This window comes from Anguilla anguilla, chromosome 18 (genome assembly GCF_013347855.1).
Source record: "Anguilla anguilla isolate fAngAng1 chromosome 18, fAngAng1.pri, whole genome shotgun sequence".
NCBI classification, from domain to species: domain Eukaryota; kingdom Metazoa; phylum Chordata; class Actinopteri; order Anguilliformes; family Anguillidae; genus Anguilla; species Anguilla anguilla.
In genome coordinates this window covers 4,526,640-4,547,160 of record NC_049218.1, presented here as the reverse complement: position 1 = coordinate 4,547,160, position 20,521 = coordinate 4,526,640, and the positions used below count along the sequence as shown (strand labels likewise).

General features: G+C 43.3%; 1 protein-coding gene across 2 annotated transcripts; it reads right to left on the bottom strand.

Moving 5' to 3' along the window:
* Positions 1–73: 73 nt before the first annotated feature.
* Positions 74–17,288, bottom strand: edaradd (EDAR-associated death domain). Of its 2 annotated transcripts, XM_035401178.1 has the most exons (7): positions 16,841–17,288; positions 6,431–6,489; positions 5,289–5,340; positions 4,974–5,036; positions 4,654–4,724; positions 3,375–3,420; positions 74–1,964 (listed from the first exon to the last, which is right to left on the bottom strand). In XM_035401178.1, exons 1-7 carry the CDS (start codon positions 16,872–16,874, stop codon positions 1,579–1,581), a joined length of 711 nt encoding a protein of 236 aa, XP_035257069.1. In that variant the 5' UTR covers positions 16,875–17,288; the 3' UTR covers positions 74–1,578. The 2 variants fall into 2 exon arrangements, with proteins under 2 accessions (XP_035257069.1, XP_035257070.1); XM_035401179.1 differs by lacking the exon at positions 4,974–5,036.
* Positions 17,289–20,521: the final 3,233 nt, after the last annotated feature.

Below are 20,521 nucleotides of genomic sequence, written 5' to 3'. Positions count from 1 at the left end.
TTAATGTGTACGTGCAATTTTGACATATTATATTTATATTGGTAATTTTTGGACATTTCTGTCCTGCAAGTCATAAAAATATATTCACTTTCAGGTAACCACAAAAATTTAACCGTTTTGAAAAAAAACTACAAATTTCAGTTGAAAAGACAGGTCAGAATATTAACATATTATGCAACATATTATTATTAATAAATTACCTCCATTGAAATTATCAGTTCTAATTACTCATTTAACATTCATTTATTCACATTAAGGACAACTTAAAACTTACGAAAAATGACAAGTAACCGCCATTTTAAATGGAACTAGAAATACCGCCTCGCGGTCATATGCCTTCGCCAAGTCAAAAACGTGATTTGTGAGGTCACAGTGACCTTGACCTTTGACTTTTGACCACCAAAATCTAATCAGTTCATCCTTGAGTCCAAGTGGACGGCTGTGCCGTCGCAGAGGCATAAAAATGGAATTTGGAAATGGAATGACTGCCATTTTAAAATCCATGCATTTACTGACAGCATTACAAATTCATTTCCATGTTTTTATTTTAAGAAGTATTTACACCCTTTCAAATAGACCATTCATACAGTTGTAGTCTTTAATAAGAGTAGTCTGGAAGATGCAATAAATATTGGCAAGGAAACAGAAGAAACATTCTGTCAGCAGAAAGAGCACGGCTTAAGAGTTAAGATAATTCTACAACAGATACAACTGTATTAAAACTCTGAAAATGTAGTTTTGGAGAATGAATAACATGAACATTTGACAGAACTTAGTTATTTTAAGCACTCCATGATCATTAGGAAGGACTTTTGATACATGTCAATCCCAAGGGTAGCTAGTTGTTTCCAGAGAACTCACATCCAGCTAACTAAACACAGCAACCACATGGTTATGATTGTGTACTCACACCAGCTGGCCTGGGGGAAGAGGGCATCTAAAATACTTAAATCTATGACAGGCATTAACTGAACAATTCAAAATTTTACCCTGTTCTTCTGGGATTGGGTTTTTTCCACATAGAAAAATTGCCTGATTGATCTACGACAGCTAAAAAAAGTAACCTGCACATAGAGGCTTGAATGGTTGCCTAGCTCTGGTTACAGGACTGTTAAAAAAATGAGTACACAGGTCCAATGAAAACTTTCCCACCTTTGTCATAACAGAAAATATAGCTCAGAAAAAAATAGCGTGTGCTAGAAACCAAAACAAAAGTTTAAAAAAAAAAAGTTGAAATCCAGTTCCAGTGAGAACAGAAGGATCACTTTGGACGGGGGTGGGGTGGGGTGAGTGGACTGCGGGTAGGGCGGGGACATTTGGTGGGCGATTGCCCACAGTTTCCCCTCCTGAAGGGTCTGGCTTTGGGGATCCTTTTCCCTAGGTGCCATGCCTCTCATGATCCAAAGGTGGTGTGCTCGACACCGCCCAAAGTCTCACACGCTGGTCCCTCTTCCCGGTCAGTCGGCGAACGTTTTTTACAAAAAAAAAAAAAAAGAAAAAAAAAAAAAACCACAGAAGAAGAAGGTCGCGGGGGGAGGACTCAAGGTCACAAACGGGATCCGCGCCAGCAGGGCGGGGCTAGTGGGCCTTCCGCCAGCGCGAAGGCCAGTCCTTCTCCACCCACCGCTGCAGCACGCGCAGGACGTCGATGCGCTGGTACAGCCGGCACAGTTCGGTCAGCTCGGCCACGCTCCGCTCGCTGTAGCGCAGCAGGAACTCCTGGGTGGGGCTCTGGGCCGAGCCCTGCGTGCGGTGCTCCAGCAGCGTCAGCTCGTCGTAGCTCATGCCCCAGCGGCTGGCGAAGTTCTTCCAGTTCTTGACGGTGCAGTGGCTGGGGTCCAGCTTCAGCCGCAGCTCGTAGAGCAGGTCCGCGTCGTTCATCAGGTCCCGGATCTTCGGCGGGGGGGCCGCGTAGCAGCACTTCTTGCAGTGGTTGTCCGAATACTTCAAGCCATTGAAGAAGTCTGGGGAGGGAGGAGGGGTTGACGGTTTGAATTCACTGTTGCAAAATTTTGCATGTTAAATGTGTTATGAGACTGCAGGTAACTGATTTTTTAATGGGGGCCATATATTATTATGGAAAAGATGGCGCGCACAAAAAAAATCACCAAGGAGCAGACTGACTGGGGAATCAAACTTTGAAATATAAAGCCGCACACTTTATCTGCTCCTTACTGTGTTCACCAACATTGGCAGATAGTCCAGAAACGCTGGCTAGATATAAACTGTGAGAAGGAAACGGAGTGTGTGGATTTCTATTTTTAACGGGGCATTGAAAGCAGCCTACACTTTTTCCATTTCCTCTTCGCATAACTACATACGCTTAATCCATACATGCACATGATGAGAAATGTAGGCACATTCTTAAAATATGCATACTCCTCTTTATAACCTCCTGAATGAACATGCTCAGATGTCGACCTGGACATAGTCACATTTTATATTCATGCATATTTAATAAAAAAATCTTTTTTTTTTTTTCTCCTCAATAGTAAAAGGGCCAAGGGTGGCCACTCACATTTAACAATTTGATTGGCAAGGCGCCATCTGTGCATCCGCCAATCAGCAGCAACCTCACAGCAACAACTGGGGCCTTTTAAATTAAGCAATATGACACAAGAGGCCGTGCTGTATCACAAATCCATTCATGGCGACAGGGGTGCGGTTTGGCACAAGTGTGCTGGGAACCCCCTCCTGTAGCTGTGACCGTATTCACCATACAGCCCGACCTCCACCGCCGCACTGCTTTAATTAAACGGAACAATTGCTCAGTGATGTCACAAACCATAGAAGAAATACGTCACCAGATGAGGCGGGATACTGTCTGGACAATTTGTACTGATTACAATTAAAAGGAGAATATCATTAACTTTTCTACCGTGGGATGAGTTCGTGATAATTTTTTAATTGTGCAAATTGTACAGACAGTATCCCACATCATCTGGTGACTTATTTCTTCTATGGTTTGTGACATCACTGAGCAATTTTTCTGACGAACAGCTGCAGACCAACACAGATATGTATCAACCTATTTTAAGCTCTTCTTTTTCTCTAATCATAAACAGTTGTACACAATCTATTTTAATGGGTTTCCCCATGTAAAATGATCACTGAGCAGTTTTGCTGACCAACAGCTGCTGGTTATCACAGACCTGTATTCAACCTGTTTTAACCTCTTCTTTTTTCTCCAATAATAAACAGTTAAACACAATCTATTTTAACGGGTTTCCCATGTAAAGTGAGTATCCTTTGTATCACACAGTATCCTTTGTTTGAAGTATTTTTATAAACAAGAGATTTTAAACACTAGAAACTTGATATTCTTCATAGCTTCATGGTCTACTTCAGGCATAATTAAAAAAATTGATGTTTACCTGCTGACATTGTGTCAGTGTAGATGTTATTGCTCTCGTCAACTGGCTGAAAGTAAAAAGAAAGCAAACATACTGAATTTTCATTGACAACCCTGATCATACTCTTAGCATAACACCCTACTATATGCAAAGGCGCTCCTGTACAGTATCACAGCAGTTCACATGATGACCGCATAATCAGAATGAGCAGATAGATACTTTATTCATCCCCAAGGGGAAATTAGCCTGCCAACATACAGCTCTATGAACAATCAAAAACAATCACAAACTAGCAAACAGACCTGGGAGAAATACGTATTTGTTTTGGATTCAAATTCTTTTCTACGCATTACTGATCTTGCCTGGTGTATTGGAGCCAATGAAATACTCTCAAAAAGTACAAACCCCGCCTTCTGGTCATATTGGCAGGCTCAATTACACCAGGCAAGATCAATAGAGCACAGAAAAGTATTTGAATCCAAAACAAATATGTATTTGACCCAGGTCTGCTAACAGATATAATAACAGTAAGCAACTGGGCATGTGGACACTGGAGCAGGACCAAAGTGTGAACATGACTGTGAATGACAAATGAATAAGTCATTGAAGCTCCCAGCATCTGACAGAAAACTAATGCTTTCAGGAAATGATCTTTGGGGGAGGGGGTGTGCAGATAAGCCTACATATAAAAGCAACATGATGATTTAATATGACAATACATTTTTCAAAGACACCACAAGAAGTCAAGATTTTTGTTTATTTCGTGATTATTCCTATTCCCCCCCCCCCCCCCCCCCCCCGGTGAAAAGTATGAGAACCACAGATCAATCCTGAGTCTGGTACTGTAGGAGCAGATCGGAAGTCATGGCAAAACATTATATATTTCCCTTATAAAGACAGATTTAGGGCACTAACTGTTCATATCGCTGGACATTCACTCAAGCAATACACAATGCAATCACACCAGTGCAGCGTTGAGAGAAAGCCATGCTGTAGCTTACATCAATCATTATAATTTATTAATGGTTATATGGGGGTAATAAAACAAGGATAAGGTGGTAGCGATGCATAGAATTACAATGTTGTCACCTTACTGGAAGACAACAGACAGAAGCTCTATCCAATCACAGAGTACACTGGAAACAACCAATATGAAAAAACACTGGTATTGACTGGTGGATGCTCTGTGGGTATACTTCTGGAACCCCCCACAACTGGTTCCTATATGAAGAAGGTGATATCAAGACTCACTTATCCCAGTTACATGATCCCTAGCTTGTATGAATTGTGTGCTGCTCACCTGTCTTATCTTCTCAGAGGAAGCCATCATGTAGCTGGGCGGTACGCTGGTGAAGGCCATAGTCTCTGCAGCTGGGGGAATGGCAGCGAGAAAACAGCGTATGACTGTCAGTGCCACTTGTGTCAGCTAGCTGCCTAGCTAGCTAAATGCATAAACAAATGAATAAATAAGCACTAGAACTACTTGTTCTGGGCTGAAATACTTGGGTCTCGTACACAGGTCTTCGGCTTATGTTTACTTAATATGAAACCTTGGAAAATTCCCATTCTTTATTTGCTACACTGAAATATTGCAATAATATTTAAAAAACAAAAACCCACATGAAACATGATGATGCAGGTGGCTGTGCGACGACATATAAGGTGAAGTCCCTCTGAAGAAAGCTGAGAGACAAGCGGATGTGAGGAAGAGGAGTTCTGAGTCACAAGTAGGCCTCCATCCTGCTACGCCACCACTTCAGGTTACACTACAAAGGCCTGTCATGTGACAGGCTTTGCTTTCTTCATTTTTTCTCTCCTCTTTGTTTTGATGCACCAACACCTGAATCCCCTCACCCTTTCCTCTGTACTAGAGAGGATGTGACTATTTTCACATCTCCAAATAGCAGTACAACAATGAACGGAGACTGTGCTTACCTTGGTTACCTCCAAGTTCTGTGACTTGAACTGGATAGTTGGACATTAATGACTACAAACAAATGAAATAATATTTAGAGTCACCTCCTTTTAAATTATTATTTTTTTAAAGTAAAATTGCCATGACAAGCAAGAAAAGTCATTTTTATACATTTTTTATAAAGACAGCTATCAGGATTGATTATTGGCTCTCAAACGCAACAGGTTCTCTTAATATATTTCCCTTTTCAGAACGCAACAACACATAAATCTTCAAAGACAGAGGGTGAAGAAGATGGCATTCAGGTATAGCAAGCTGTCTCCTGAGACAGAAGAGGACAATTTTGTCCCAGGGGTGAGATAATAAAACATATTTGTTGAAACTTGTTGTTGGACCTGGTACAAGTTACTGATATATTATGAAAATGAAGACATATTACATATTACAGGAAGATAAAATGTGTGTGTGTGTGTGCGTGCGTGTGTGTGTGTGTGAGTGCGTGCGTGAGTGAGTGTATGATCAAATATTTATAAATAACACTGACAACACAGAATTGTGACTAATTGTAATGAGTCCAATGACTTGAAAAGTAGTATATGAAATATCATTAACCACATTATAAGCATAGCATATGGAGGTGACCTTTATGACAGCACATAATGAAAGAGGACATACTGTACACAAAATGATATGAGAGGAAAGAGATTTGATATTTTGCTGTATCTTTTTTTATATTCCTTTCTCTTATTTTGGAAGTATTACTTGTTCTTTGCTCTCCTGTCCGATCTGACTTGAGAATCTCCACTGGAGATTACAAAACACTACAGCAGGTTACCTGAACACAGGTGAACATGGGCAGCATTCCTTCGGGACATGGCCTGTTTAGTTTCTGTGAAACTTTTTGGATACGACAGCCAAATCCAACTGATTTTATGCTTAACCAGCATGAGCTCATCATTGATGTCATAAAACTAAAACTAAAAAGAAAAAACGAGATAGTGTTTTCAAAATGAGTTTCACACTGAAAGTAGGAATGGCTCTAATTCTAATAGCTAATTCTACACAATGACAATGTTTCTGAGTGCCGTTAGCGAAGCCATAAGAATGTTCAGGTCCTTTATTTAATCAGTTGGTGACAAGAAGAAAGAAGAAAAGTGTGTACCTTATCTGGTAACAGGCTGCTAGGATCGGTGTCCTCCACTGGTTCGGAGATGATGCGATCTGCAGAACAAAAAACCAAAATAAATAAACAGCGCGAGGGATAGCGCCGTCACGCGCACGCACGTCTCGACGCGGTATTCACCGAGCGGCTGCCAGAGGTCTCCTCACTTCCTTTTCCTCTTCTGCCTCCGAATCTGCACCAGCCGCCGTGACGTTCGCGGCAACGTCAGAAACCCCGCCAGGGCGACAGAACAGCGACCCGATATTTTACCTCGGTTACAAACATTTCACCCCCTCCAGTTTTGATATTGGCGTCCCTCGTAAATGACCCTCGATGTGATACTCCTGGTGTACCAGCAGGGGGACGGCAGAACGCGTGTGCGGCCCACAGCAGTGAGTCAGAGACTATTTCACACCCCACACGATACTACCAGTCGTGCAGGGGGAGTCAGCGGCGGTACTACCCCTAACAGGCCACACAGTATGACCGTCCGCTCTGAAAGTGACTTCGCCAGCTGAGCAGTTTGGGAGCGGCACAATCGTGTGCTGATGTAAATAAATACATGTTTACCCCCAATTAGGGTCCGGGGGGTACCCCCTTCAACTGCTCAACAAAATAATGTAGTTCTCATACATCTTTGCAGGGATGTTTTTAAAAAACTTTTATTTCTACTGATTATAATATATATACTGTATATATGCCATATTTTTTAATATTTTTTGAATGTATTACAGTGTATTTTTTTTTCTCGTAAGGGACGTTTAAAGAGCAGTGAGTATTCATTCCTGTACACCAGCAGACCACCGGTAACCACAAAGCCCTTGGTGTTCACTGTGACAAAAAATATCTTGTAATGCTCTGAGGTTTCCATCTGACTGCATTTCTGTAGCGCCATTGTGTGGAACTTCCAGCTATCTGACGCAAACTCACTCTGACCTTTCTTAAATTTCCTTCAGTGAGGTATGTGCCCTTTTATAAACTCAGACACAAGGTTCCCTGAAAACTGAAACAAAAGTCATCATCATCCTAAAGGTTATAATGAACTGTACTTTCGTAAAACCACCATGAAAAAGAAAAACAACAGGTAAAGAAATTCCACAAAATGTTTCGCTATTCCACTTGACAAAAAAAATCTATGGTTTCTGTCCGATCACAAATGTACAAATTGGGCACACCAGACCAATGCAATTACAGTGAATGGAGTATAAATGATTTCTTACGCGATATTGTGATGAATGATGCACACAAATTAAGAGCCAAGAGTCGAGGGACCCTTGTCACACATTCGTATCAACCTGTGAATGTTCTGCCGATTTTTCTGTGTCGGCGTCACTGCAAACATTTTCCGAGACAAAGACGTTCTTGCGATCTGCTGGGTCAGAGGCCTGTGGACAGTGGCAGCTAAGCACAGGGCTCAAGCAGGAACTGCAGGAACGTTCTTGGAGAAAAGCCTGCAAAACCTCACAACGTTCTGACGTACCTTTTTCTTTTCTGGCACCAGCTTCTTTTACAAAGGCTACTGAACATGCCCTCTCAATTAGTTCTTGCACATATGAGACATTGTACATAGGACATATTGGAGCTGCACTGTGTGATTTTGTGTGAGAGAAATTTGAACATTTATTTTAGGAATGGAATGAACAATGTCGCTGTCCTCGCTTGAGCTAACTTTTTCTGCTGTAAGAACACAGTTACAAAATTGCTTGTGTCTTATTTATTACGTCTCCGGGTTAAAATCATGATATGGATGTAAATTACAATGTAAACCTGGGAATTAAACCTACAACCCACTGCAAGCCCAGTTCCTAAGCCATTATGCTACACTACCATCTCCATTAACTGATCATTTGTTTAAAAAAAATGCAGAATTTGAATCTGAATTGCTCAGCAATCCCATATACAGTTGTAGAGGTAACAACACTTGGATGAGAAAAACACCTCTCAAGATAAATAAAATGAACACCATACTCTAAATGATTTCTTCAAAGGCACCGAGGATAGTTCCTGGACAACATGTCCCATTTCCGTGCATGTACTGTAGTGGCTGTATAATAACAGTTTGTCCATAATTTCTTACACAGTGTGGTTGAAGTGATGTGGGTTGAACTGCTGCATGTAGGAGCGCGCAATGTAACTGGAAAATAAATGCCGGCCTCTTAGCTGCTGAGCAGACATAACTATGACCTGCGGACAAAACCCACCTCACCATGACCTTTCAGAAGCAAGCTTTCGGTTAACATAACAATTTCCATCCAAGTGGATCGCCCGCTTGTGTGAAACTGACCAAACGTTTTCACTTAAGCGACAGGTCCGTTTAAGGTCCCATAATTCTATTCTTCCTTGTGAGCATGTAGGCTACAGTAATGTGACCGCAATTAATGCAGCATGGGTCAGGAGAATCGAAATTAAAATTTTACCCCATTTGAGGCTACGTGAGTAAATTAACAGCAACGAAGAGGCACAGATGCCTGAACATTAAATACTGCTGGAGAGAGAGAGAGAATGTTTCCCCACTAAGCCCATCAGAAACGATTTAAGGTAAATGAGGTCAGTTTCCAATATGATCGTCCAAAAAGGCTCAAGAACATATAGGCCATGCACATGTTGTGCAGTTGGGGGGGTGGGGGTGGACGGTGGGGGGACGGGATGGTGGGGGGGGGGTGTTTAAAGAACATGCCCCGATCTCAACCACAACACTAAACCTGTGGAAAGCGCACATAAAAACATCTTTAATTATCCGTATCACATGCGTGTGCCAACGAAGCCTTTACACAGAGTAATCCTTCTGGGGCTCCTGCTCGCGTTATACTGGGGGGGGTGTGGGGGGGGGGGGGGGTACATGGAGTAATCCTTCTGGGGCTCCTGCTCACGTTATACTGGAGAGGGGGGGTGTGGGGGGGGGTACATGGAGTAATCCTTCTGGGGCTCCTGCTCACGTTATACTGGAGAGGGGGGGTATGGGGGGGTGTGGGGGGGGGTACATGGAGTAATCCTTCTGGGGCTCCTGCTCACGTTATACTGGAGAGGGGGGGTATGGGGGGGTGTGGGGGGGGGGGGTACATGGAGTAATCCTTCTGGGGCTCCTGCTCACGTTATACTGGAGAGGGGGGGTATAGGGGGGTGTGGGGGGGGGGGTACATGGAGTAATCCTTCTGGGGCTCCTGCTCGCGTTATACTGGAGAGGGGGGGTATAGGGGGGTGTGGGGGGGGGGTACATGGAGTAATCCTTCTGGGGCTCCTGCTCACGTTATACTGGAGAGGGGGGGTATGGGGGGTGTGGGGGGGGGTACATGGAGTAATCCTTCTGGGGCTCCTGCTCACGTTATACTGGAGAGGGGGGGTATGGGGGGGTGTGGGGGGGGTACACAGAGTAATCCTTCTGGGGCTCCTGCTCACGTTATACTGGAGAGGGGGGGTATGGGGGGGTGTGGGGGGGGTACACAGAGTAATCCTTCTGGGGCTCCTGCTCACGTTATACTGGAGAGGGGGGGTATGGGGGGGTGTGGGGGGGGGGTACATGGAGTAATCCTTCTGGGGCTCCTGCTCGCGTTGTACTGGGGGGGGGTATGGGGGGGTGTGGGGGGGGGTACATGGAGTAATCCTTCTGGGGCTCCTGCTCACGTTATACTGGAGAGGGGGGGTATGGGGGGGTGTGGGGGGGGTACATGGAGTAATCCTTCTGGGGCTCCTGCTCGCGTTATACTGGAGAGGGGGGTGTGGGGGGGGGGGTACATGGAGTAATCCTTCTGGGGCTCCTGCTCACGTTATACTGGAGGGGGGGGGAGGGGGAGTTTGGGGGGGGGGCACGCTGCCAAATGCAAGACTTTCATACTGCAGGCCCTGAACTTTGGCCCACTTTCACCTGTGTTTAAAAGAACCTGACTCATTACTCATTCTTACTAATAAAAGCAGACACTCAGCGCTATTCATCAGTGTGCTAATGTCTAATGAGGCATGCCACTGATACTAACCCTTTCTCTATCCATATGGGATTGAACTCTGTCATTGGTCAACTGCTGTAAAAAGTAGCTTTAAAATGAAAACGTGTGGCTTGCCAGCTATCTACTGGTGCAGACATGATCAGCCTCTGGAAGCACGGCCTCACTGCAGAAGCTGCTTATTAGTTACCTTATATGTATTTTCTTGCTTTAAATCACAAATTCCCAAATGGAATCTGTACCAGACACTGTAAAGCTAGCAGGACATCAGAAACTTCTGTACATTTTCCGCACAAAAAAAAAACTGCCTGGACCAACTGAAAAACACACTAAAAACACACTATAAAAACTGAAATAAATATTTGAAAGAACCCAGAACGTGAGCTAGCCCTTCAAACACCTGAGGGGCAGCTAGGGGGTGGTGACGCAACAGTAACACATGAGGAACCCTGGATGATTTACTACCATCCTGCCTTGGTGGAACAAGTCCAAATGCGTCTTGCAAAAAAATAAAAAATGTAAAATAAAAAAAATTGCTGAGCAAGCAAACTCAGAGGCCCAGCTGAGGAGTTTCTGTGCCTGAAGACTGAACACCTGACACAGTCACACCTGACACAGCCACAACAGACACAGCCACAGCTGACACAGTCAGACTGTGAGAGCCACCACTGTGCAGTGCGGCAGGCTAATTATGCAGAGCACAGTCAGCACTAACACGGTCTGGCTATGTTCCAGATAGTGAGGGACAGCACTGCGCTAAGAGCGGGTGCCTCAGCTGGATACACCACTCGGGAGCCCCCCTCAAATTCCAGTTCTGGAAGGAACTCCACAGTGCCTGCTGGATTTTGGTGTGTTTCGCCACTTCTGCAGTTACTTTGGTTAAAGATATATTTGCAAGGCCTTAACTAGCTGCCTGATTGAAAGGGAAATGACAAAATCCTGTGGACAGTACAGCCCTCCGGTTTGAGAGCTTAGACTAAAAGTCCGGCCACACTGTCACTGTGTGAATAGGTTCGAGAGTCAAGAGTGACACTGCTGAGTCATAGAACAGAAAATTCAGCAGCCTGTGAATTCACACACACTCAGTTCTTGAACTGCTCAAAAGCTCAAGCTAAGAATACGGCTCTGACAATGGCTCTCGGCAGCCACGCGAACACACCCCGATCAAACGATAACGACGACTCAACTCGAAAGACGCGACTGCGGCTATTCTTTAGATGGTGTTTGGTCCTGGTGATGCGCTGCCCCTCCAGCTTACATACGGTTTATGGGTTTTCAGACCACCAGGCACAAAGCACGTGACGTGGTCACATGGCCCAACAGCCGCGACGCGCGACTCGCCGCCTTGCGCTGGCACCTCCCCCTCCTCGCACCTGCGCTTCCCGAACACTGTCCCCTGTCCGTTCTGGCCCCACGATGGTAGAATGACCTCCCCGTGGAGGTCAGAACAAGCTGAGGCACTGACCCACTTCAAGCGACATCTGAAGACTCACCTCTTCAGGCTGCACCTCTCCCCATCCCTCCCTACATCCCTGTAATCTCTAAATTGACCGTAAGCTTAGGGTTGTAACTAGGTAGCTGTTTCGTAGTTGACTTAGTTAAATGCACTCGTCTTAACTACTGCTTGTATTTTTGCATAGACTGCGTTGTTGCTGTCTCGTTTGTGTTAGTGTTAATCAGTTGAACCTACAGGGTCCTGATGCGGTTGTTCCCTGCACTTGGAACGGTACTTCTCTCTAGGGTTTTCGACACACTTGTTCCTGATTATGGTTATACGCTTTGTTGTACGTCGCTCTGGATAAGATGCATCTCCCCACTTATGTATCGAAAAAAAAGGGATTTTCTTCAGTTCTAGCGATGGCTACTTCATTTCATTCCACCCTTCCAGAAAAAGTGGCCGAACAGCCACAGTGTCTGAGAATCTTTTAGGCCATTTCCTTTGATTCTGTCAAGCAGAAAACAGAGCCTCATCAACCCTACCATTGTTTCTCTCTTCCAGAGAATGTGACAACGTGTATCTACATGTCCTCCACGGAGTTCAAGAGATGAAATATAAACCACTTCATAATATACACCCCTGGGGCTGAAACTCCACGAAGACGAACCTCGACTTTCTCAGGTTTGACCACCCACACATTTCAGTTAGTTTCGAAAGAGTAGAGGAATTATAGAAAAGCTTCATCAGAAGCTGAAAGCTTCGGGAAACTACGCTCTGAGGAAAACTAAAAGGCTGCATTATATACCCACTGTTTGTGTCCAATGCAGCGATGTATTTTTAATAGAAATGGCTTACACTTCTATTTCAGCAGATCGGTTAAATCCAGCACATAGTAACTTGTTCAAGTAAAAAACTTTATTTTGAAAGTTTTTTTTTAACAAAGGTAAGGATAAATACATTAACTTTTTTGCAGCATACTGCCATCATAGGTGGAATGCTATTAATCTTTTGCCACAGCCTTATAATATATATGAATTATACTTGAAATGAATGACAAATATCCACTTTATGGCAGCATAATTAAAGCTATAATAAAGGGTGGAATATTTATTATGAATAAAGTTGGAATAATGTAGAAAATTTAGATGATTTGATATTTGATAGAAACAGAATTCGTTTTTCTTTAACAAACATAAGAATAGGTTGTGTTTCCAATTCATATTAATTGTTCAGTGATTTTATCATTAATGAATAATTCAATGTTCGTTTATAGTAAATGATTTCGCAACCTGTGTTTAGGAGGACGCATGTTTAGGTCCCCTCCTCTGCTGGGGAAACTGAAAGTGCGGGCCTACTCTTAGTTTGAGAAGGCGGTGACACACGGAGTTACATCCAAGCCTTCTCTTCAAGCTTTCACTAGACGCCAAAAAAAAGCACGTAGTAAGAAGCAGCAAATCTAAAAAAAAAAAACCACATTTTGAATCTTTATAGGTCTGACATAATTCGATTCCTTTTTTATTTATTTATTTATTTAGGTAACCAAATTTCAGCTTACAACCCACATGTGTGGGAGAGTTCCCACACGCGCTGTTTTGCCTAACCGATACGAAGACGCGATGAGAAGAACTGAGGCTCTTAAGTGGGAGCAGGCGACTGCCAATCAGCCCATCAGAATCAGCCAGTCACATCGCTCGCAAGCAGGACAGCACAGTGCTGGGGAGAAAATAAGGTCACTAATGACGTGGAAGTGTGACACCAAAGACAAGTTCTCTGGAAAACTATTATCGTAACGCTAGTGTAACTAACACAGGAACCGGAAAAAAAAAAAAAAAAAAATACAGAATGGTTTCTTCCAAAGCATGAGGGGAATTCATAACAACAACGAGCCATAATATATTCAGCTCAAAAAAATGTTTTTCAGACTTGTCCACTTGTATGATTGAAAACACTACTTTTAAGTATGCACTCTCCATGTATAAATCCAGCTGACTTGTGAATTATTATGTAGGGGATTTCAACTGCCACTTATCACACTGCAGTTTTACCAGACTGTGGGGCCCATCCATACACTAGCGCAGTGCCTTAACGTTGATGATGCTACTGTAAATAAGACTTAAGGCTCATACCATTCATTCGCCCAAGGGCCAGCCTTTACAATCTACTGAACATCGTTCGACATCAGGGCCAATCAGTACGACACCAAAAGAAAATCAGAGAATTCTGCCATTCAAAATTCAACTTTGTCTGCTAATTTTATAAAAATCCAAGTTTGAGAAAATCATGCTCAGCCCTCCCTGACACAAGATAGGGGGTAAATATCACTAGCATTTCATGTAAATAAAGAAAGCACCTCCTTAAAATCAACGTGCCCGTTTCCTATGACATCGTATCCAATGCAATCCATGCCAGGGCCTGCTGTGGACACTCACAGGACAGAGCAAGCAGTTGTAAGAGCTCCGCCCCTTTCAAGATTGAAGATTCAAGATTCTAAAAACTTTATTGTCTATCACATAGTGTTAGAAAATTGTCTGAGGTTAGGGGTGGCTCACAAACAACATAGAAACATACACCCATGAAAGGCTCATATAAAATTACACTAAAAACACAAGCAATTCCCTAAATAATAGTTGTGCAAAGCTGCATTAAAAAGTAGTGACAGTCAATTTGTCCTTGTTTAAAATGGATATTTCAGTGGGAATTAATGGGTTTTTGTGGGTTTTCTACCATAGAGAGCAAACAAAGAGGTGCTGACACATTCCTTTTCAGGTAACTGTTGGAGATGAGCATCGCACACAGCTACAATAATCCTGTCTCTAGACACCTTAAATGCCCAGGTCCAGAAATGTATGAGTAGGCCTATAAATTACCCTATGAATGAAGCGGTTATTACGTATGTAACTATAGTAGTATAGTCTGTATAGTATGTAACTATAGTAGTATAGTCTGTATAGTATGTAACTATAGTAGTATAGTCTGTATAGTATGTAACTATAGTAGTATGGTCTGTTTCATTTCCTCTGTCAGGGATTTAGAGTGAATCTGAAACTCTCTTGAAATACCGGACAGAGATGGGACACATCATGCAGGGGAATACAGAACTTAATGAGCTGCAAATATTTTTAACTGTCCTCTTAAACAAAGTAAGCTATCCACAAGGCGATACGTGCAACTGCTATTATTCATAGTGCCTGAGTGAAGAACTTTTTCAAATAGTGACACAGTATTAAATCCCATGACAGGCCTTCAATATACGGCTAAAGCCCTATTCGCACGGGACTAGTATTACCTGGGGACCTCTAGTAACTTGTAATAATTGCGGAGGTCGTCTGTGATCTTAATCCCGTGCGAATATGCCATGTCCGTAATTTGTAAAGTAAAAATTCCACGGCAAATTGCCTACCATATTTCGCCAAACACAAAGGTCATGTGATAATATTAGTTCCGTGCGAATCGGCATCTCGGTGATTTGGGGTCGTATTTTACTGTTACGCAGAGCAGAGCCTTGACATTTTCAATCATATCTGGGGGGATAATGTCAGTAAATTCGAGTAAAATACAGACTTCGTTTATCCCGTGCGAAACCGCCGCACGAAACACAGACGTGGGGGGTAATTTCTAAATCACATGAGGTCCCCAGGTAATACTAGTCCCGTGCGAATAGGGCTTAATTTAACATCTCGGCTGACACATAAACTACACAGCATAAGCATGAACGAGATACTTTTGTTTGGCAGGTGCATTCATACACAGTAAAATGTTCAGTGTTTAATCAACTCCCCTATGAGGGTCCTATTGGACTCATGTGGACTCTTAACATTTTACTGTGTAGTCTAACTAAAGATTCCCTCCCTCGTGGCAACTGCGCATGTTGGTCCATGAACCCCCTGAGCGTGACAGGTTGCAGAGCGTGACAGCGACCAGTGTGAGACTAATAAGGCCCATATCTGACCGTTTATGACGTCATCTCAGGACGAAAACCTTCGCATCTCCCGCTACTCCACGGGGTAATCAACAAACATTTGTGCTTATTATCACTATACAGCTTATATCTCGGGGCTGATTCGTGTATACCATTCACGAAGTCGCGTGAATCATAAAATATGCAGCAATTATAGCGAGGGCTATGGCTTCCTCAGCATTCATAATCAATGCCTATGGTTAATAAGTGACCACCCGCGCCCGGGCAAATGACAAAGCCTAATTCTCGAAGCCGGGTTCCATAGGCTACGATTTTAACGCAAGAAGTGAGTGATACTACGCGTCAAGTTAAAACCGAGCGGAGGATTAACAGGCTACTGTTGAGATAGATCCCTGCACGTTCCCACATGCAAACTGGTCTTTGAAGTGGTAATTTTTATATTTGGGGGAAAAGTTGCATGACATTTCGAATTACCTGGGGAAGGCAGGAAACTACAGTTAACACTTTAACGGCTGAACAACTGGGGTGTAGGCTATCGGGAGTTTGTAAAGGATCAAGTTGGGCTTATTAGCCAATGTCAAAATAGAATTCGCCTCTATATAATGCACCAACATTAGCTTATGAAGACTATTTTCTTTCTGGAAAAAATTATCTGTTGCACATGAATTACTCTTAGATTGAGCTACATTTTACACGTAGGCTAAATAAGACATAACCTGGTGTTTATTTTGTAGTCACCTATAAATACTTTCATTTTGGACACGCCAATCGTTTTAGACGGCAATCCAAAATATCACAAGAGCGTCCGGAGTGTTTAACCTACGAGTTAAAGCCGATTCGACTGGCTTGCAACAGTGTTTAGCTTCATCGGAAAATACTATAGGCTTGTGTGCAGCCATCAATTACAACAGTTAGAACAACCGTGGAATGTACAGTATCGAAACCCCTCAATTATCCACATTCAGGCACCAACAAAAACCATGGCAGTTTAAGTCCATGCCAACATTCTTGTATTGTATGGGGCAATTAAGATGGGCTAAACCGAAGTTAAAGATATTTCGTTGGGCTACCTGGACAGGACACACCATGTAGATATAAAAAAATAACCTACTCACCAACTCGTTCATGAAACACCTTCAAACTCTCCATGCTAACTTAACCTTTGTGAAGCGTATAATAGAAAGTCTGCTGAAGAGGATGCGATTGGAAATTACTGGAAATAGAGCGTGAACGCGCGGTTCTTCAGAAACGCGACAGTCCTCCCCTTCTCGGTTGTACAGGCTACAGGTAGCACCCGAACGCCTGCCGCTTTTTTCACCACTAGAACAACGGAAGTTCAGGTGAGCGGCGTTTCAAGTTCAAGTGCAGTGTTTCAGACTGCCTAAAACTCGGCGAGGATAAATTAATACAACCCAATGTTCACATCATGCAATCTTTCAAAATAATATTTTCCGTATCCCTGGTCGGTGCTAATGCAGACAGAACTCCCACCCGCGTAAGGTGTTTTCCACGAACAGCGGAAACCACGAAGTTGCTTGTTGTGGGATGTTACAATGTAGTAGGCTGGCAGGAACTCCGATTTGTAGAGAAGTGAACTTGTTTAATCTGCGTAAATACAGACCTAGGCTACAGTTCGTTAGACTGTAGGCATATAGCCTACTCAGTCGGCTTTGTTTTACCGTTAGATTATGGTAATAAATAAACTAGAAATATAACGTCTTAATCTAAGTAGCCTATATTATTCACAACCGTGTTGGCTCCCTTGTGTGAATTTGACGCTAGCCTACTCTATCATTGGATTAACTACATACATGAAATTGAAATATGTGGTTGCAACGTGACATTAAATTTATTTCAAAAGCATTGGGATGTGACTGCAAGTCTAGGCTACATTTGCCCTTAATTTTGAAGTAAACGTGAGTGTTACAGGCCTACATTTTTCTTAGCAAATTCAGTTCGGCGAGTTAGTTTTTTGTGACTATAGACGCGTTTTAACTTTACACCACAAGTACCCGGAACTTTTAGCCCCAGAAACTACTTTTCAAGGAACTAGAAGGTTCCTTCAGTCTATTGTTGTCTGCGTTTCCGCCGCGGTCTAAAGACCCGTGAAGATTAGGCAAATTAGTCCGCTGAAGCCTGAAAAGGCGACCTTATTAAGAGGTTCAAGCAAAACGTTGATTTTTTTCATTGCCCTTTGGTCTTGACTCAAGACTCAATATTCTCTCTCCAGAGGGTTAAGCGGCCAAAGGTGCGTAGTAGAACGCTCAGTGTTAAATCAACTCTTACAGAGTACATTTGGTCCCTATTGGTCTCGTATGTAGCCTGCTCTGTTGGAGTTGAATTAACACTGGACATTTTACTGCGTGTCGCTGATTGTGGTCACGTCGCAAATATAGCCTACTCATTGATGTTTACACTAAAGAAGGCAGAAGGCTGATTAAAGGTCCCATGAAAGTCCCGACTTCAGATTTACTGCAGATTTATTGACGTAAAGAGAGGTAGGCTACTTTTTACCCGACCAGATGACTGAGGTGAATCAATTCTATTCTATTTCTGACATAATGTGTCTTAAGACGGTGAATAATTCCTCTAAACTTGAAGAACACTTATTAAGAAAAATTAACATCCTGTTAAAATTCTGGGATTGCAATTGTATTTGAAACAAAAAACCAGCAGAGATGGGTTAGTAGTCCCCCGGGACCTAGTTTGAGAACTACTGTCATAGGTCCATGTGACCAAAGCCCCCTAGTGGTAGAGTAGCGTTCACTATCTTTATTAGAAAAAAAAACCCACAACAGAACCTTCCACCTCCTGAAGACTCACCTTTACAGTCCATATCTAATTTGACTCCGCCCCTTTGTACCAGTCAAATTAAAATCTTAACAACGTCAGCGTGCCATTTTTCAGCTATAGTAAACACTTCCACAGTATTCTGATTCCCAATTAATGTTTCATTCTGAATATTTATTTTCTGATCTATGTTTCTTTAGGATTAGATGGCTCCCAGTTGTGCTTTCATAATTCAGGTATCAGGTATTCTGTGGGATATATTCAAAGCTGCAGATGAGGGGGGGGGGGGGGGGGGGGGTGGCTACTGGGACTATTTTCTCCTGGCCTGGTTGAAGGGGGCCCAGGATACATGGTGTAACTATTTCTACTTTGTTACAAAACATATTGGGGGGGGGGGACCCTGGTCCTGAGAATTCATATTCATATTTTGCTTGCATATATATATGCATGCATGCTCTTTACTTCAAGCTCATACATGCATATTCACACACACACACACACACACACACACACACACACACACACAAAACGCTTCTCAGTATATTCTTGGAATTTCCCCAGTCTTTCAAACTATGGTACTGTCATACCCAGACACCTCAACAAGTAAATTAGGAACAGCATATAGTGTAAAATATTAATTATCGATGACTACTACACATGAGTAATATAATTCACCTGGTCTTTTGGCCGAGACAGCGGTCTCCTCCTGTATGCAGCAGCAATCCCACCCCTTGTCCATTTCATAGCGAAGTGCTGAAGCTCAGTAAGTCTAGCCTTAGTAAGCACTTGGACCGCAGTCCTCTTGGGAAAACGAAGCTGATGTTGGAAAAGGCATTAGTGGCCCGGCCGGGAGCAATCTTCCCTTTGGAACAAACTGCAGTCTTTCGGTTGAGAGGTTGATCCTCGGTCCCGACTTATTCACCCCCAGGCACTTTTTGTAAAGTGTAGGTATTAACTCTTTTGTTCTCAGTTGACCTACTTGGTTAAACATAGGTAAAATACTTTTTTGTTTATACAAACAAGATTTTTGTTCAGAATGTCTGCATTGTAAAAAAAAAAAAAAAAAAAAAGAAAAGAAAAGAAAGGAACCCTGATAATGGATTGACTTTGGCCATATTGGGGACATTTGGGTGTCACGTTGCGCAGATTGACTGCTTTTCGTACGGTCAGTGGGTCGTCTGACGCATTGTGCTGCGTGCAGTGAGTGCGTTGAGCCATCCAGCAGACCCTGAGATCAGTTTATGTGCAGCGTGACGCTGAGTTGTGTGTGGCGGACGCGAAGCGCGACTGCAGCTTTGAGTTTACACTGGAGCTTATTTAAAGGGCGGCCGCAGCCACTGCTCAAGCCCTTAATAAATTACAACTGTGTGACAGTTGTGTTACATCTGGGCACATTGACGTGATCCCATCCAGAGCAACCTAAAAAAGTGCATACAGAAAGAGACAGAGAAAGAGCAGACGAAGAGCAGAAGAGCAGACGTTGACGCCCAGTTGTCGGTGTCACAGCCAAAAGCGGGTGTCGTTAGTTGTTAGACGTAGCGTAGCGAGGGCTGGTACAGCTAGGATAAACTGGGTTAGCATTAGTCCACCCAAACCTGCTGTGTGAACAGGTGTGTTTTCAGTCTGTTGCAGAAGGTAGGTGGCGACTCGGCTGCCCAGCAGTAGCGAGGACTTATTCCGGCGCTGGGTGACCAGAGGAGAGAAGAAAATACTGAAAAGGGGCGACATAGGGGCGACATAGCTCACGAGGTATATTTTAAGACCGATTGGCTGGCAGTCGGAGGGTTGCCGGTTCAATCCCCCGCCCTGGGCATGTAGAAGTGTCCCTGAGCAAGACACCTAACCCCTAATTGCTCTGGTGAATGCGAGGCATCAATTGTAAAGCGCTTTGGATAAAAGCACTATATAAATGCAGTCCATTTACCATTTACCAACATACACCTGATTACACAGCAGGCTTTGGGTGGAGAAACGCTAGCCCAGTTCATCCTAGTTTTACTAGCCCT